This window comes from Lissotriton vulgaris, chromosome 10 (assembly GCF_964263255.1).
Source record: "Lissotriton vulgaris chromosome 10, aLisVul1.2, whole genome shotgun sequence".
NCBI classification, from domain to species: Eukaryota; Metazoa; Chordata; class Amphibia; order Caudata; family Salamandridae; genus Lissotriton; species Lissotriton vulgaris.
Genome location: NC_141698.1, coordinates 853091770 through 853109094, shown reverse-complemented (window position 1 = coordinate 853109094; position 17325 = coordinate 853091770). Strand labels below are relative to the sequence as shown.

At 43.8% G+C, this 17325-nt stretch overlaps 1 protein-coding gene across 1 annotated transcript in view; it reads right to left on the bottom strand.

Moving 5' to 3' along the window:
• Positions 1-506: 506 nt before the first annotated feature.
• The window catches only part of GTPBP10 (GTP binding protein 10), a 153951-nt gene continuing 137132 nt past the window's right edge, over positions 507-17325 (bottom strand). Inside the window, exons 9-10 of the mRNA XM_086941792.1 lie at positions 6844-6967; positions 507-2094 (exon numbers count right to left, since the gene is read on the bottom strand). Coding sequence (XP_086797918.1) covers positions 1841-2094; positions 6844-6967 — 378 coding nt within the window. The 3' untranslated portion in view covers positions 507-1840. The remainder of the gene's footprint in view (positions 2095-6843; positions 6968-17325) is intronic.

Here is a 17325-nt window from a genome sequence, read left to right as displayed (position 1 = left end):
TTAGGATACAGATCCCTTGCACACTCAATATTCTCTGCCGTGGGGCCTCATCTTCTCTCGGTCATCTCAGAGATATGCAACCAGAAGCAATGGATATACTGTTGGTATGGATCTGGTTTTACCTTTCTGTGACAGCAGGTAGATTTGTCAAAAATACAAGGCAGTTTATAGGTAAAAACAAATTGTTTTCAGTAAGAAAACTGTCAAAAAACACAGCCTCCAAAGACGTCAAGTGGACTGAAAATGTAAAAGTGTGAAATACTTATCTAAAGAAAAAAAAGCTTAGATAGCTAAGCTCTGTGCTTGGAAGTTTTGGAGTAACTGCCAATGACACAGCATGATGCGATACTTCTGGTATGTGCTTTCTCACAGGAGAAGTCCCAGTCATCCAAGCTTTTAGAAGGTACAGTCTATATAAGTGTAAGGCACTCCATTTCACTAATTTTCTTTTTTAATGCAACAAATGAGTTTTACTTGCCACTTTTATTAATGAAATAATCCAGAACTATACGTGGATTCTTTATTAACTAAAATAAATTAGGCTAATATTTACAGGTTTTTGTATGTCTTTTTCTTTAGAAAAGCATTATAACAAAACAGAGCTAATGATTTCAAAAAGATTCCTTTAAGGAGAATCTTGATTTTATGAGGTGCTGTAGTGGACACTTTTTGTAAAAGGCTTCAAAGTATGCAGAAAGTAGCAGTCATTGAAATTGCTGAACCAACTCACAGTAAACCAGGAGATTAAGCAGATGCTGAATGTAATTAGAAGATTTAAGCAGATGCTGAACGTAATTTGCAGATTTAAGCAGATGCTGAATGTAAGTTGCAGATATTTTGATCTACAGGCTTGAGTTGCCCATGATCATGCCTTCGACATTCCAGCACATCATAATATTTGCAAGTATAGCAATAGACCAGTATCTGCACACAAAACTTCTCAATAACCGGTACAAAGTCTAGTAAATGGGTAAGGGGTATTCACAAAAAATAACTGTTACGAGCTATGGGTGTAAAAATAAACAATGGCATCGACAAGAAAAATAATAATACATCATTTTGCGCCATTAAGTTACAAACTGAAGTGAGAGGCACAGGGAAAAATAGTTATCCACAATGGCATATTATGTTATGCAAAGGGGGGCGCACTTCCTAGTCCCAGCGTGGAAAATGCCAAAAGTACATGTTGTGGCTGTGCAAAAAATATCCTTTCACCATTAGTCTTTATCCCTCTCACTGCATGTTTGATGGTGGAGGTTTTCTACAACAAAAAAGCAGTTCACTTTCCCTCATGTCACTGTTTCTATGCCCCTTGCCCTCATTTCTGATTTCAAGGTTTTTATTTCAACAAGAATTCTCATATAAGCAGGAGTATCTTGTGTGTGTTGTCAGCATCTACAAGTGTCCATTGGATCAGTGTGTGGTCTATTCGCCTGCCTATAGGGTGTGGTACAATCATATAAAATCAGTCTGGGAAACATTTATAGAGATATATGCTAGTTCTGTTAATTCCTACATCGCAGAGTCCACAGAAGGTGCCACCGTGCATACACAGAAGAAATTAACTTGCCTTCCAGTACCTTTATGGTGCTCGGTACCACAGGGGACAAGCTCGGCATATAGTTCAAATTTATGATTCGCTAATACCAAAAAAACTTGCCATGCAAGACACTTAGATGAGAATTATTTATAGGGATATAAGGAACATGATGCAGCAAGTAAGAGCAGATTAGACAGTTAACAAGTTGTCACTTTCACATAGGGTATCACGTAAAAAAAGTTATTTTGTATTTAAAGTAGCTTCCACGTTGATGTCAACAACCTCCTTTATGGATCTGTGTCACTGCATATCCAGTCTTGAGTTGCAATTTTTATGTCTTTTAAAATTTTGATCTGTGTCCTTAGTTTCTAAACTCTGAAGTTTTTCCTTTTGGTACTTTTCATGCTCCAGCTCATATTGGTCTTCTAGAGATTTCCTGATAGCAACCTTCAGTTCATTCACTCCTAGGCCAGTAGAGGCAGAGATAGGAAGGACACAGTTAAACTCTGCTGGAGTTTCTGGAATCATGTCTTCTGGTAGCAGGTGTAAAAAATCTGTGAGAAAGAAACAGGTTTATTATTGGATTTGTAATTATGATTATTATTGTGCAAAAATACAGAAACTTCACATTTATAAAAAAAATACAATAGGAAAAATAACAGAAAAGAGCGTTATCATAAATTAACATAACGGAAACCAGAATGTAGGTGAGAAGGAAAACAAAATGTTTTTGATATAGGTAAAAATTGCTATGGAAACAAAAGGAAATGTACTTGATTAGCAAAATATTTTTTACCTATGTTGAACACCATCGGCAAAAAAAAGAGAGTGAAAAGGCGCAGCTGCTGGTAGTGTCATTCAGTAAGCACTTGCCTACAAATTGGCACAGACACCATTGTACTTGTTTTATTGACTGATCTAAGATGGTGGACACCACTTACAATGATTGATAAAAAATAGAAGGCATGCTAAGTGCACGGAAGTGCTTCTGATATCAGAGAGTGCCCAGCAGCAAATGACAGCTGTCGGAAACTCCAAAACGTTTAACCAAAAAAAAAAAAAGACGTCTGAAGGGGTAAGGGAGCAATAGAATAGTGGGTGGGAGTGGAGCACATAATATAAAAATAACTAGGTGGGGAGGAGGGGGAAAGAAGCCCATGAGGAAGAGAACGACACAGAGTGCTGGGAAGTGGTTAGAAGAAATCCACAAGGGAAGAGTGGCAAGGAGTGGCTGCGGGGGCAGCAGGTGTTTGGTGGAGGAAGTTACTCACAAGGGAGTGTCGAACAGGAATGGCTCCATCTTTAAGAATGATACGATGTTTGAAATTTTCAAATTTACCTAGTTTATCAGTGAAAATAGCAGGAAACTTTTCTTTTAAACGACTGGTAAATACATCAGGCTCATGGGATATAATATACACAGGTTGTGCAGCATTTGGATAAAGTTTAATGCCAAGCTCGTGTTGGTGAGGCCAACTGAGAATAGACGCGCCATTAGAGGCAACATAGACCTTGCCTTTAATACTCCTGCCTTTAAAAGAAATGTCAGCCCAAAAAAAAAACAACCAAATCAATTTTGTGACCAGTGTAGCCACCAGGTTGTACATCAGGTGGTGACAATTTCAATGAACCATAACATTTTTTGAAAATGTCCATGCCAATAATGCTGCACCATGCACAAAAATCAATAAGCATGGAAATTTCATTGCCGTCAAGCAAAATTATGTCTTTTGGAAAACCCTTGCATTTAGTGTCACTAACACATAACAGACTGTTAATTCCAAGAGCATCAATAAGATCAGATTCATAGTCTGTTACTAAGTTCACATTTTGCGAAGACCTGCACATTTTACTAAAATGGCCAGAGCGTTTGCATTTAATACAAACTTTATTCCAAGCAGGACAACCTCTGTAACTCCCTACATGGTCGACACCTCCACACCTGTAACAAACCACCTGATTTCTTCTTTCGAAAGGTTTAATATCTCTCCTAAAATTCTCTTTTTTATTTGAGATAAACTGCGGTTTAAAAGGAACAAAAGGTTTTTTGAAATTAGAGGGTTCTTTTACTATTGAAACTTCAGGAATTACTACTTTGTTTTTATTTTCTTGACCTCAAATTTCACTCACAAAAAGTTCAGACTGTTCAATGCCTTTTGCAATATTTAACACAGCCTTAAGAGTAGTTTCGGTACCCATCCATAAGCGTTCTTGTATTTTCTTACTTTTGGTTCTCATCATTATTTGGTCTCTGAGAACTTGTTCAAAATTAATTGTCTCGAAAGCACAAGAATCAGCTAGAGTTCGCAAAGCAGCTACATAGTTTTCAATAGATTCGTCCTCTTTTTGTACACATGAGTAGAATTTAAAACGTTCCATAACAGTGTTTGTTTTCTCCCAAACCTAGCGCTTAGTTGCTTAACTACAACATCAAATACATTTATGTCACCTGCGCCTTCAATAGGAGGTACATTTTCTAGTTCCTTAAGACCTGCGCCACCCAAACAATTTTTTAATTAGGCTAACTTTCTTTTAGGAAAACATCCATCCTCTTCTACAACATCGACAAACGCTAAAAATGTAGGAAACCATAGATCCCATTCCATTTTGGGATCACCAGCTAAAGGAAGAAAATGTGCAGGAGATACAATATTGTTAGCCATGATAAATAATGTTGTGTGGAGAAAATAAAATAAATCCAAACAGACTGTAGAAAATACTGGGAAAAGAAGCTTAAAAACGAGTAAAATACATTACATTTCAGAAATAAGCATGAACAAATAATAGTAATATAATAAATTAAAATAAGAAAAGTAGTCACCGACGTCTAGTTGATGTCAAATAGGTGAAATCCGGTGATGATTCAATAGTAGAATACAGTCAGCACAAAAGCGGTTAAAAAAAAAAAAAACGGAAAAGCTTTTCTTGAAATCAGGCAATAACTGATAGTTAAATCCGGTCAGCGTTGATGCACTGAAAAGAGAACCGCTTTTCATGAAAGACCAGCACATCAGCGTTGAAGAACAACGTTGCCGTGCGCATCGGCGTTGGAAATAGTTGTCATGGAAACATAAAATGGAGTCACGCTATGATGAGTTGCGTAGGAACGTGATGCGTGATGACGATGCAAGGCTCTTCTCCGAAGAAGAATTCGGGAGCTTGATGGCAGTAAGGTGAGCGCGCGAGTGAGACAGGGAATTCAGAACGCTGGGCCGAATTCAAAAGTAAATGTAGCTCGAGAAACCGAAGCTCAAGACGGTAAAACAAATTTGTAATATCCAATGACACAGTATGATAATTAATAAAAATTGAAACTAATTTGAAAACGAAAAATTAGAGTAATAGGCAATAGGCTCAACACGAAGGTGGGCTTGACACGAATCAGTATACACAAATAAATATCTTAAAGTATGAGTGAACGCTGTTTCAAACAGTTCCTCTTCGTCCAAAATTACACTTTTCTTTAAAAAAAAATGTAGAAGTTCTATAGAATATCCCACAGCGTCGCCAAAATTATGTAGTAATCCCAGGAGGCAGTTGTAGTGGAGAAGAGGAGCTTTAATGCAGAGAAACAGCTTGAACATCCACAGTATGCAGGAGACAGGCTAACACTGCCCAACTCCCACATACAGAATACAGAGCTAAGGTAGAACCATAACAATTCTTAAAGGACTACAACAACTCTTAAAGGGACATACAACACTGTGCAAGGTCTTCAACCATGTGCAGCAGGGTTTGGGTACAAGGCCTGTCATGTTGCCAGGGCCTGCACTTAACCCCACTGTGGCCACCGAAGCAAAACTGCAAGGACTCTGGTCATGCTCAGGAAGGAGCAGGCCACAGAGGCCATGCCATGTGCCCGACCCATAGTGGTACCCAACCCATGCAGCACCCGGCTGTGGTCAGCAGTGGGTTCTCCACAAATAAGCAAGGATACACACTATAATAGGTGTCTGACTTCGCTTGGAAGTTAGGAATTATGGTGCATGGCCTGGCTGCAGCCAGGCCTTGTGATGAACATGCAGAGGCCACTCCTCAATGGGGTTCGGCACAGGGTTGGCATCTGGTCATGCCCTGCACTCTACCTAAACCTTTCCAAGCAAAGCCAGACTGTTATTGTATTATTTCTATTTGCTTCTGCTTTTAAATCTTTTTTTATATAGTGTTGAAAGTCACGAAGCTCAAGCATCGGAAGTACAAAACGGCAGCCGAATCGAGCACCTAAAATGGTCGTTTATCGGCTCGCGTCGGTACTAGCTTGCACACCGAAACACGCTTTTTTCCCCAAGGATTAGTGTTGATTTTCAAAAAACTGTGTGCACCGAAGAACACTGCTCTGGATTTGGCCACTTTTCGGGTTGGCCACCAACAGCTGTGTACATTTTCTTTTGACAGCGCAAAACTCACAAGTAGGAACCTACTCACATATTTCAATATGTCTGCCAAGAAAATTCAGCCCTAATCCTGTCAATCCCATGGTTCTAAAATCTGAAATTGCGATTGACAGGATTGACTCGCAAGATAAAACAGCATAAAGTTCTACTTTCAAGCCAAATTTGGCGTTTCCTGGCTATGGGTAAAAGTCCTGTATAACATCTATCACATACCACTTTCTACAAGGGAAATAAAGCAACTTTAACATGTTCTCGAGTACCAAAGTTTCTTGTGCTAGCGTAGAAGGGTTTTATTGTAGTATTTACATATATACATTTCCTTCAAATATTTTCATAAATCTATATTCCAAAGTTTGAACAACTCTTTAAACAAGCAAACACAAGTACTTTAAAAACCAGTAGAATTACAGCAGACTAGTAAATTGCCCACTTCCACTGGCCTCTGTGGTAGTTTAACCTGTTTTACAAATATTCATGCCAAAAGGTTAATTATCAGAAAATCAAGAATATTAACGTATTGATCCCCAAGCTCCCATTTCTGCAACTCTTATCTGCGAAAATATCTCATCCTGTGGGATGTCCAGGATATTTAATGATCACCTGCTCTCATTCAAAATATTTGTACACATATGCCTAATACCACCTGGAACAGTATTGCTGCATAGTCCGAGTACTCCAGTTACAAAAATCAACAGCAGTTAGATTTGTGTTTTTTTCTGCTTCACAACCCCACTCCCCCAAAAATGTTTTTACATAGAAAGAACTCTCCCCTGCTTAAACAATCCAATTATGGTGATGTAAAATAAATACATAAAAAATTAAAACCATTGTATTTTGTGGCTTTTCAATGCACTACTTTTTCAATCAACGCCACTGGTATCTACATTACTCATATCAAAGTGTTCTTACCTGCAGGGTGCTCTAATTGCTTCATGAGTTCATTCAATTTGTCTTCTGCATTTGGAAGATCCATTTTATTAACTGCAAGAATGGCTGGCTTTGTCAGCAATTCTTCCTTGTACAATTCCAACTCCTTTAATTAAAAAACAGTATTTTAGAATTTTCTCTTTATGTAAGTATATATTATTTTGTTTGAATTAATCAAAGTCACTATTGTGAGCAGATCCAGTACCATCAGATTATGCTTCTTTTGCAATTGAATCACAAGACGTTTGTGATATTACCCACCGCTCATGGTTCGTGAGGAAGTGTAGAATTCAAATATTCTGTGGCTGCGTGCAAAATGAAAGAATGTGTCTGAACCGTAGAGAGATGAAAAACATTGTTGTGAGAAAGAGCATTTATGTTAAGACCATAATACTGTGGTTGAAGCCAGGGGAGTGCCATGACGAAGTGTCTTCTGTACATTCCACAAGAAGTTCCACTACAAAGGCGTATATGAGAAGTTTTATAGGACCGAGCCATGATGAGATTTTGAACCATAAAATGACACCTCTGAATATTTTACTTCATTAGTTGGATTTGTTACCAACTTGGATGAATTTGGCAATTGCTCTCCTGCTCTAACGAGTGGGGTCGACTCCAAGTATGCATTGGTTACTGCCTGGGCATGATGTCACTGGAACCATAAAACACCTTCATTAGAGTTCCCTTTTTTGATGCATCAAATCTGCTGGATTGCAAACCGATTTTGGACACTGTAAAATCTTTAGGATAGACTCTTTAAAGAAAAAAACTATGCATGCACAGATCAACACATCAGCGAAAGGAGAACATTATTAAGTTAGAATTCTCTAAGGATGAAGTCCCAAATCTCACTGGTTGATTTTAAAATCAACGTGCAGGCACAAGTGCTCTTAAGATTCGAGTGTGGCATGTCTAAAATGTTATGTGTTATGTTATTTAATTTTATAAGGCGCTCAGCTACCCAAGGGTTTCCCGGCGCCGCCTGCGTAGGTCAGAAACAAATACGGAAGAAGGGCCTATTGATTACAGAGCCAGGTCTTCAACATCCCACGAAAGTGCACAAAGTTTGGCTCATTTCAGAGGAAGAGAGTTCCACAAGGTAGGTCCTAAGTAGGAAAAGGAGCGACCGCCTATACTAGATAATCTATATCTAGGGACCACAAATTTAGTCTGACTAGCTGAACGAAGAGAACGAGGAGGAACGTACAGTTGGGCAATAGATTTCAAATATTGGTGGGCCTTACCCATTTTAATCTTGTACATATAGGTTAAGGTCTTAAATTTAATGCGGTTATCCACTTTCAACCAGTGGAGGTCGCGTAAAGAACTAGACACAGAAGAGAATTTGGGAATTTGGAAGAGCAATCGGGCAGCAGCATTCTGAACAATTTGTAGTTTGTGAATCACCTCCTTGTTAGCTCCAAGAAACAGGATTTTGTCATAATCCAGGCGAGAAGTAATCCAAGCCTGGATGACAGTTATTTTAGTCCATTCTGGCAGCATCCATAGAATCTTTTTGAGCCAACTAAGAATGGCGAAACAAGTTGCAGCGACCTTTATGGCTTGCGGACTCATAGAAAGCTGATCATTGATGACAAAACCCAAATTGCGGGCTTGTTTAGTAGGCCGAGGGATAGCACCCAGTTCAGGAGGCTAATGTTGGGGGCCCCAAAGTTCTTTGTTTTCCCCAGAGGAAGCACCTCGGTCTTTTCTCCATTAAGCTTAAGCGAATTGTTTTGCATCCACTGCATGATTTTATTCAGTCCGACTTGGAGACAAGAGGGTCCAAAGGCTCCTTTAGCAGAAAGGGAGAAAATTATTTGGGTGTCGTCAGCATAGGAATCGATTAACAAAATTCACATCAATCATTTGAAAGCAAGCTTTAGTACAGCTGCTCAACTTATATCTGGTGCCAATAAGAAATGCTCATTTAACCACTCCTGTTCTCTGTAAATTGGCCTTCCAAAGAGGTGAGAGGCATATCCAAGATGTCACAAATTACACATAAAACTATACTCCAAAGCTCTCCCAACTAGGCACAGACTGTCTCGCCCTGCAAACACTAGCTTTCAAGAAAGCAAGAATTCTACTTTTTCAGGGAGACAACCCAGAGCCCGGAACTGTAGTTCCCCATTTTAGGATGAACCCTTAATATGGTACCTTCAAGAGAGGGCTGAAAGTGCTTCTCTTCCAAATGAGATCCACTTGATGCTCTTCTGACATCAACTGATCAAAGATTACCCAAGACTCTGATGTTGCATAACGTTGTTACTGAGTTGATGTCAATTAGAACTCACTTCCCCCCCCCTCCCCTTTTTTTGCCCTTTCAGTCACATCACTGTAGGAATGCATGGTGGTAAGAAATTGATTACCTATTGAATGTTTCTTTTTATACTGTCATCTCTCTTTTAATAGATGTTTTTCATCACATTCAACACGTGTATGCACATCATGTCTAGAGAAATGTTTACTGCTGTTCTGAACGCTTTGGTTCATGTCACACAAAACTACAAGTACACTTAAATTAATTAATTACATTTCTGTAGCAAATGAGGATTGATAGGAATTTGCATCCTACCTATTCTAAAGCATGTAAAGCAGCGAGGGAGATCTTATCAACAGTTTAACTGTGGTACAAATAATATGTTCTAGTTAAGACTAGAATACATTTGTGGGGGCAACTAGCCAGCTAGGACATAGGATGTGAGAGTCTGTGCTCCTTAAACAGGTCACTAAAATACAGAATTTATCCTATTGAACTCCTGAGAGAAATCTATACCTGCGCTACTCCATTTTTCTCAGGTAACACGACGGACATAATGGTCATGTTATGTGCGAGCACACAGTGAAAAACTGAGACTAGGACGATTTAGAAGAAGATTGAAGGACATTAACCCTGCCTAGAATACTGGAAACCTATAGCACTCGCAACACAAAGGAAGGAAATCAAGGTATTTTTAATGGTTAATATTTTTAATAAAGCTGTGAACTATGGAACGGCAGTCAAGACTTGGTTACAGTCAGAAAGCACAAAACACAAAACTACTTGAATTTAATATAAATACTGTCTCCTGAGGTGAAAATGGGGGCACAAGTGACCTGTAATACTAGTTAAGCTAGCAATGTAAATGTTATCACACCTGATAATAAAGAGCTGTTAAAATGTAAAATTGGGGATAATCCTCTATAGGGATTGCAGTACAGACGTAGCCTAAATCTGCTAAACATGAAGGAGGACCAAGGCACTTGTTAACCAGTGCTATAGACAACTGCAGAAGAGGTGGGACAAACTAGAGCCCAGGCTGGATAGATGAAACATCTGTCACATTTTCAAGAAAACAGAGCAGGCTGCGATAATAGGCACTTAACAGCAGGTCAGATAAGGAGCTCCCCATGTTAAAGCAGAGGCTCATCTACAAATCTACATCATTCATGGGAAATCTAAAAAGGGATGTAGACACATATGGGTGAGATGAGGGTGTTGCCTACTTGGGCCAATCACCAAAGAAAGATACATTTAAAAATTAGTCCAAAGTCACTGTACTCTTTGCGGAAAAGATTAACTGTTATAGATATGACTTAACAAACAAAGTGTCTTACAGCAGAAAACAGACCTAGTTGAATATCCTAGATGCAGCCGGAGGAATCTGGCAAGTGCATACAGCAGTTTAACCTTTGGGTATGGACTGAACATGAACAAAAGAGCATGTATGCAACTGCATTGGCTATATTTAATTCTTCAGAGTATTGTGGAGGTTAGACAAGTAGAAGAGTGAACTGTTTCATCATACTGCAAAAGTGTGATTATGCTGTTCCTCTATTAAAGGTGCTGGTTGGAGTCACAAGTGACTTGGTCCCACTATATCCTAGAGAGGGCAAAGGTGGGGATCCATATGGTGGATCATAATGCCCTCACACACCCTTTCAGGTGTCATGCTTCATCATCTGCAAAACAACAGTTGATAGACAGAATGCAGAACAATGTCATACATTCACCCCAGTACAGAGATCTGGGCCTAAATCCATCGTTTTTTTGCACTCCACACCACCCCAGTTCAGACATGGCCATATGCAAATCAGCCTTGACCCTGTGCCTCATGGGAACAGTCCAGCCAGAACTGCCAAGCCACGTCTTTCCTGGACCGGAATCAAGCATCCTAGGACCAGTTTCTGGCTATCAGCCGTCTTCAGCCAGGATAGCTTGACTCCAGTGGTGTGGAGAGCATGGGACTCACGTCTGAGCATACCTATCCCACTCGGGGTGACAAATGCAAAACAACAGTTGATGGACAGAATGCAGAACAATGTCATACATTCACCCCAGTACAGAGATCTGGGCCTAAATCCATCGTTTTTTTTGCACTCCACACCACCCCAGTTCAGACATGGCCATATGCAAATCAGCCTTGACCCTGTGCCTCATGGGAACAGTCCGGCCCGAACTGCCAAGCCATGTCTTTCCTGGACCGAAATCAAGCATCCTGGGACCGGTTTCTGGCTATCAGCCGTCTTCAACCAGGATAGCTTGACTCCAGTGGTGTGGGAGCATGGGACTCACGTCTGAGCATACCCATCCCACTCGGGGTGACAAATGCAAAACAACAATTGATGGACAGAATGCAGAACAATGTCATACATTCACCCCAATACAGAGATTTGGGCCTAAATCCATCGTTTTTTTGCACTCCTCACCACCCCAGTTCAGACATGGCCATATGCAAATCAACCTTGACCCTGTGCCTCATGGGAACAGTCCAGCCCGAACTGCCAAGCCATGTCTTTCCTGGACCAGAATCAAGCATCCTAGGACCGGTTTCTGGCTATCAGCCGCCTTCAGCCAGGATAGCTTCACTCCAGTGGTGTGGAGAGCATGGGACTCACGTCTAAGAATACCCATCCCACTCGGGGTGACAAATGCAAAACAACAGTTGATGGACGGAATGCAGAACAATGTCATACATTCATGATGCTTGATTCCGGTCCAGGGAAGACATGGCTTGGCAGTTCGGGGTGGACTGTTCCCATGAGGCACAGGGTCAAGGCTGATTTGCATATGGCCATGTCTGAACTGGGGTCGTGTGGTGAGCAAAAAAACAATGGATTTAGGCCCAGATCTCTGTACTGGGGTGAATGTATGACATTGTTCAGCATTCTGTCCATCAACTCTTGTTTTTGCATGCTTCATCATCTGGGTTGCTCCTCGTTGGGTCGGCGGTGCAATATCCAACGGGCTCACTAAAAAGGGGCTCTGTGCCGGACATCTTCTATCCAACTGCCGTGTGATGAAGTGCGGGTATGGGGCCAGGAGTGTGTAGACGCAGTGTAGTGATATAAAATAGGACTGGGAGTACCTAGAAGGACACATTTTATTCTGGGGGTCTCCTGTCCTAATTAAAAACAGTGTACAAGGCACTTGCCCCGAGGGATTATCTCACGTGGTGGTGTCCATGTTAGAACGTGTGCGTCAACATGTTTCTCGCTATCGGTTAAATAACCCTGCGATTCTTGAGATCTTGGAAAAAAGCGATCTACAATTTTGGTAAGTGGCATACGGACATGCGCAACCGGGTAATGTCTATTACCTAAAATTACCTTTAAGCCTGTCTGGATCTACCTGTTGTGGGAGACAAAAGAGTTAAAGGAAATATTCGCGATATTGTAATTAATCACATATACAAGCATTGTCTCATAGTGACTCCAGAGCACACTAATTACAAACTTGTGGGAACGCAGAGGGGCGTTTGGAGTATAGACCAATCGGTCTCCCTGGCACAGGGCTCACTCCCTTGCCAGGGAGATCGATTGCATCCGGCATAGACTCTGTTTTGAAGCCACTGACACAATTTTGTGACCATTTCCTACAACCATTGGTGAAATGGATAGCCTCCTACTTCAAAGACACCACCGATGTCTTACTCTTGTTATCCCAGTTTCCACAGGCTTACGAGATCGACGTCCTCATCACACTAGACGTGGAGAAAAGAAAATTAACACCACTATTGTGCGAACAAATTCCGCAGCGAAGCCTGCCCAAACTGAGCATCTGCCCTGGCAACAGTGTCCAGACAGTAATGCTTAGCAAAGGTATGAACCGACTTCCAAGTGGCCGCCTTGCAGATCTCTGCAATCGGAACATTACGGAGTAAAGCTGTCGTGGCAGCTTTTCCCCTGGTGGAATGAGCCTTAGGTTTACCCCCTAAGGTCTTATTAGCTTTTTGGTAACACAACTGTATGCAGGACACAATCCACCTAGAGATGGACTGCTTAGAGGTAGCAAGACCCGTCCTGACCGATCCATAATTGAAAAATAATTGGTCTGACCTGAGAATATCTTTGGTTTTATCCAGATAAAATTTCAACACCCTCCTAACATCCAGGGAATGTAGAGACCTTTCCGCTGGAGATGAAGGATTCTGAAAAAACGTAGGCAACGTTATGGTCTGGTTGACATGAAAATCAGAAATAACCTTGGGAAGAAATTTAGGGTGAGTACGCATAACAACCTTAGCAGCATGAAATACAGTATAAGGATCTTGGCAACACAACGCCTGAATTTTACTCACCCTGCGGGCCGATGTAATGGCCACGAGGAACGCCGTCTTCCAGGATAGGTGCTGCAGCGAAGCCTTATGAATAGGTTCAAAAGGCTCCTTCATCAATCTGGACAGCACCACATTCAATTCCCATGAAGGCGAAGGAAGCCGGACAGGAGGGAACACTTTCTTCAAGCCTTCCAAAAAATCTTTGATCACAGGGATCTGGAAGAAGGAAGTCTGTGAAGGGCATTTCCTGTAGGCAGTCAATGCAGCAAGATGAACCTAAATGGAATGAACATTAAGGCCAGACTGCGACAAATGTAGAAGGTAAGGAAGGATGCCGTCTTCCTTGCACGTTGTCGGGTCATAGTTCTTAGACTGGCACCAGATACAGTACCTCTTTCACTTGTAAGCATAGGAAGTCTGAGTGGAAGGTCTCTTAGACTCCTTCAGTATGTCCATGCAATCTTCGGGCAGATTCAGATGGCCATATTGCACTATCTCAGGAGCCATGCCGCCAAACTCAAAGACGAGAGGTTGGGGTGCAACATCTGCCCCCCGAACTTCGTGAGAAGGTCCGGCCTGCACGGCAGCCGAATGTGAGGAAGGAGAGACCGGTGAAGCAGATCCGTGAACGACCACTGTCTGTGCCACTCCGGGGCAATGAGTATCATCCGAGCCCTGGACCGGGCCAGTTTGATGAGTACCGCCGGAATCAGGGGAATGGGCGGAAAAGCGTACAGAAAGCTGTTCGACCAGTTGATCCAGAACGCATTCCCCAGCATCCCCTGCTGGTAGTACCTGGAGGCGAAGTCTCGGCATTTGCTGTTTTCGGCGGTGGCGAAAAGATCTACGTCTGGAGTCCCCCACCTTGCGAAGACATCTCTTAGTACTTCGTCGTTTAAGACCCATTTGTGGTTTTCCTGAATCAGTCTGCTCAGTGCGTCCGCCTGAACATTCTGCACACCTGGCAGATGGGTAGCCGTTATCGTCAGTCCTCTGGCCAGAAGCCAGTGCCAGATCGCCTGCGCCTCCTGTGACAGAGTGCGTGATCTCGAGCCCCCTCTGCTTTTTGAGGTAATACATCGTGGTGGTATTGTCCGTCTGTACAAGCAAAGAGTTGGTCTGAAAGAACGGAAGAAAGGCCTTCAACGCCAAGTGAACAGCTCTGAGTTCCAGGAAATTGATGTGATACGTGGCCTTCATCGGGGACCACGTTCCTTGAATCTGTAGGTTTCCAGAGTGTGCTCCCCACCCATGGAGAGAAGCATCAGTCACAACAGTCTGCGTGGGAATATCCTTGTGGAAGGGAACTCCTCTGAGGAGATTCTCCGCTGAACACCACCACTGCAGTGACTGAAGAGCATGCAGAGACAGTCGTATCTTGTCGTCCCAAGATACTTTCCTCTGATCCCACTGGTCCTCCAAGCACTCCTGCAGCGGTCTCATGTGCAGCCGTGCGTGTGGCGTCAGGAAGATACAAGAGACCTTCGATCCCAGTAGAAAAGACACCGTCCTCACTGTTGTAGATGGAGTGGTCATAAGAGCCTGAGCCTTCCGAAGGAGTGATAATCGTCGCTCTTCCGAAGGAGACACGCTTGCTGACAGTGTATTGATGGAGGCTCCCAAGTACTGTATGCATTGGACCGGAGTCGGGACAGACTTGGACATGTTGATGTGCAACCCCAGCTTGTTCAAGAGAACGCGCGTCTTCTGGAAGTGTGCTCGCGCTTCCGAGAAGGAGGATGCCTTGATCAACCAATCGTCCAGGTACGGGTAGACAAACACCTTGTTCTTCCTAAGGTGTGCTGCTACCACCGCCATGCACTTCGAGAATGTTCTCGGCTCAGACTTTAGTCTGAATGGGAGTACTGTGTATTGATAATGATTGGCGCCGACTTGGAACCGCAGGAACTTCCTGTGTTTGTTTGCAATGGGCACATGGAAGTACGCATCCTGTAGGTCTATAGCACATAGCCAGTCTCCCTGTTGCAACTGAGGATAAATCTGATGCAACGACAGCATGCAAAACTTTTACCTGCGAATCCATCTGTTTGCCTGGCGCAAGTCCAGAATGGGCCTGAACTCGTTCTTGTCCTTCTTTCGAACCAGGAAGAACCGGGCGTACAGACCTCTTCCTCTCTGAGTCAGAGGAACGTCTTCTATCGCCCTTTTCCTTAACAGGATATCTGCTTCCGCCTGGAGCTCGCGCAGTTGAAACTGCGAGCTGACCGGTGGAATTGCTGGAGGCGGGCTGGTAAACCGAAGACTGTATCCATTGCAAATAATATTCAGCACCCACTTGTCCTGAGTAATTTTTCTCCACTCTGCCAGAAAAAATTGAATGCTTCCCCCTAACGGAGTGGGTAACAGATCCGGGGGAAGTAAGCGCTCAGGGCCTAGACCCGGCCGGGCCTTTGGTCGCTGGTGCCGACTGTTGGCCTCCTCTGCCCCTCGGGCATATCTGGAACGGCTTACGGAACTGTTGTTGTTGCTGCGACTGTCCCGAAGCTTGGCCACGTCCTCTGCCCTGCCCACCGAACCGCCGTTGGAATGGGCGGTACGATTTCTTCGCTTCTTTGGGCTTCTCTAGACCCACAGCCGTGAGTGTTTCGGCCTCCGCCTTCATGAGGGCCATTTCATCATCCGCATGTTTCCCAAATAGGGTGTCGCCAGAGAATGGAAGATTGGCAACCCTTTGCTGTGCGTCTGGTTTCAGTGACGTAAGGCGGAGCCAGGCGTGTCGTCGCTGGTTAATCCCATGGCAAAAGCCATGTGCCGCCAAGAGGGATGAATCTGCCGCAGCGCTGATTCGCTACCAGCATCCCTTCGTTTAGCACTTCCTGGAAATCTTCCCGCTTCTCGCGAGGCAAGTTTTCCGCAAACTGCTGGAGGGAGTCCCAGAGGGCGCAGTCCTAGCGTCCCAACAAAGCTGTGGCACTCGCAGCCTTCATAGAGGTCGCCGATGTTCCACATACTTTCCTTCCAGCTGAATCAATCCATCTAGACTCTTTGTCCGGGGGGACTGTGGATGACGGGGTGGTGGCATGCTGTTTGCGGGCCGCCGTCACAATCACCGAATCCGGAGGAGGTTCCACCCTTAGAAAAGCCGGGTCAGAATCGGGAGCCGGGTATTTTTTCTGCAATCTCGATGGGGCCACCTTTGTCACCGCAGGGGTGAGGAAAAGGTCCATTGCCGGTTCCTCCAGGCCCGGCACCAGAGGTAGTAGTGGACGAGACAGGTGTTTCTGGTGCAGTGTCTCGAAAATGACTGATGTCTTAGGCGTGGGCACCGTCAAGGATATGCCCAATTTGGCAGCGCCTCTCAATAGGACATTATGGACGCCACCAGGTTATCAACCGGCGACACTCTTGTGTCCGGCGATCCCGACAGAGTCGGGGAGTAGTCCCTGGTCCCTGAGGACCTCGTGCGAGAGCGAGATCTGTGGCTCCTATGGCGGCGTCTCGACCGCATGGACGACCTGTTGCGCGATTGCTCCCTCCTCTGGGAACGAGAGCGTGACCTCCCGGTCCGTGGGCGCTCTGCAGGTTTCTGTGGAGGTGTCTTCTGTGGCTTATCCTGGGGTCATGGTTTAGGAGTCCCCTTAGGTGGAGTAGGAAGAAGAGGTAGTGACACCAATCTCGCGGAGGGACAGGGGGTATCTCCGGTCGAGGGGCGGGCCCATGCGGCGGGAGCGGTGGTGGTGGCTGTCCTGAGGGAGGAAGTGATGGTAGAGGAGGGTTGACGGGAGGATTCTCCTTCGGTATAGGGGGAGGAGGCGTCTTCGGCCGAGGTGGTGTATATACCACCGAGTACACCGAGCCCGGTGACTTCTTCGGGGGAGGGGACTGCGAACCAGCCCCTCCAGTATGTGATCGCCACCTCCGGCGCCCTCCACCAGACTCAGCGTGACTTCTGCCGCCAGAA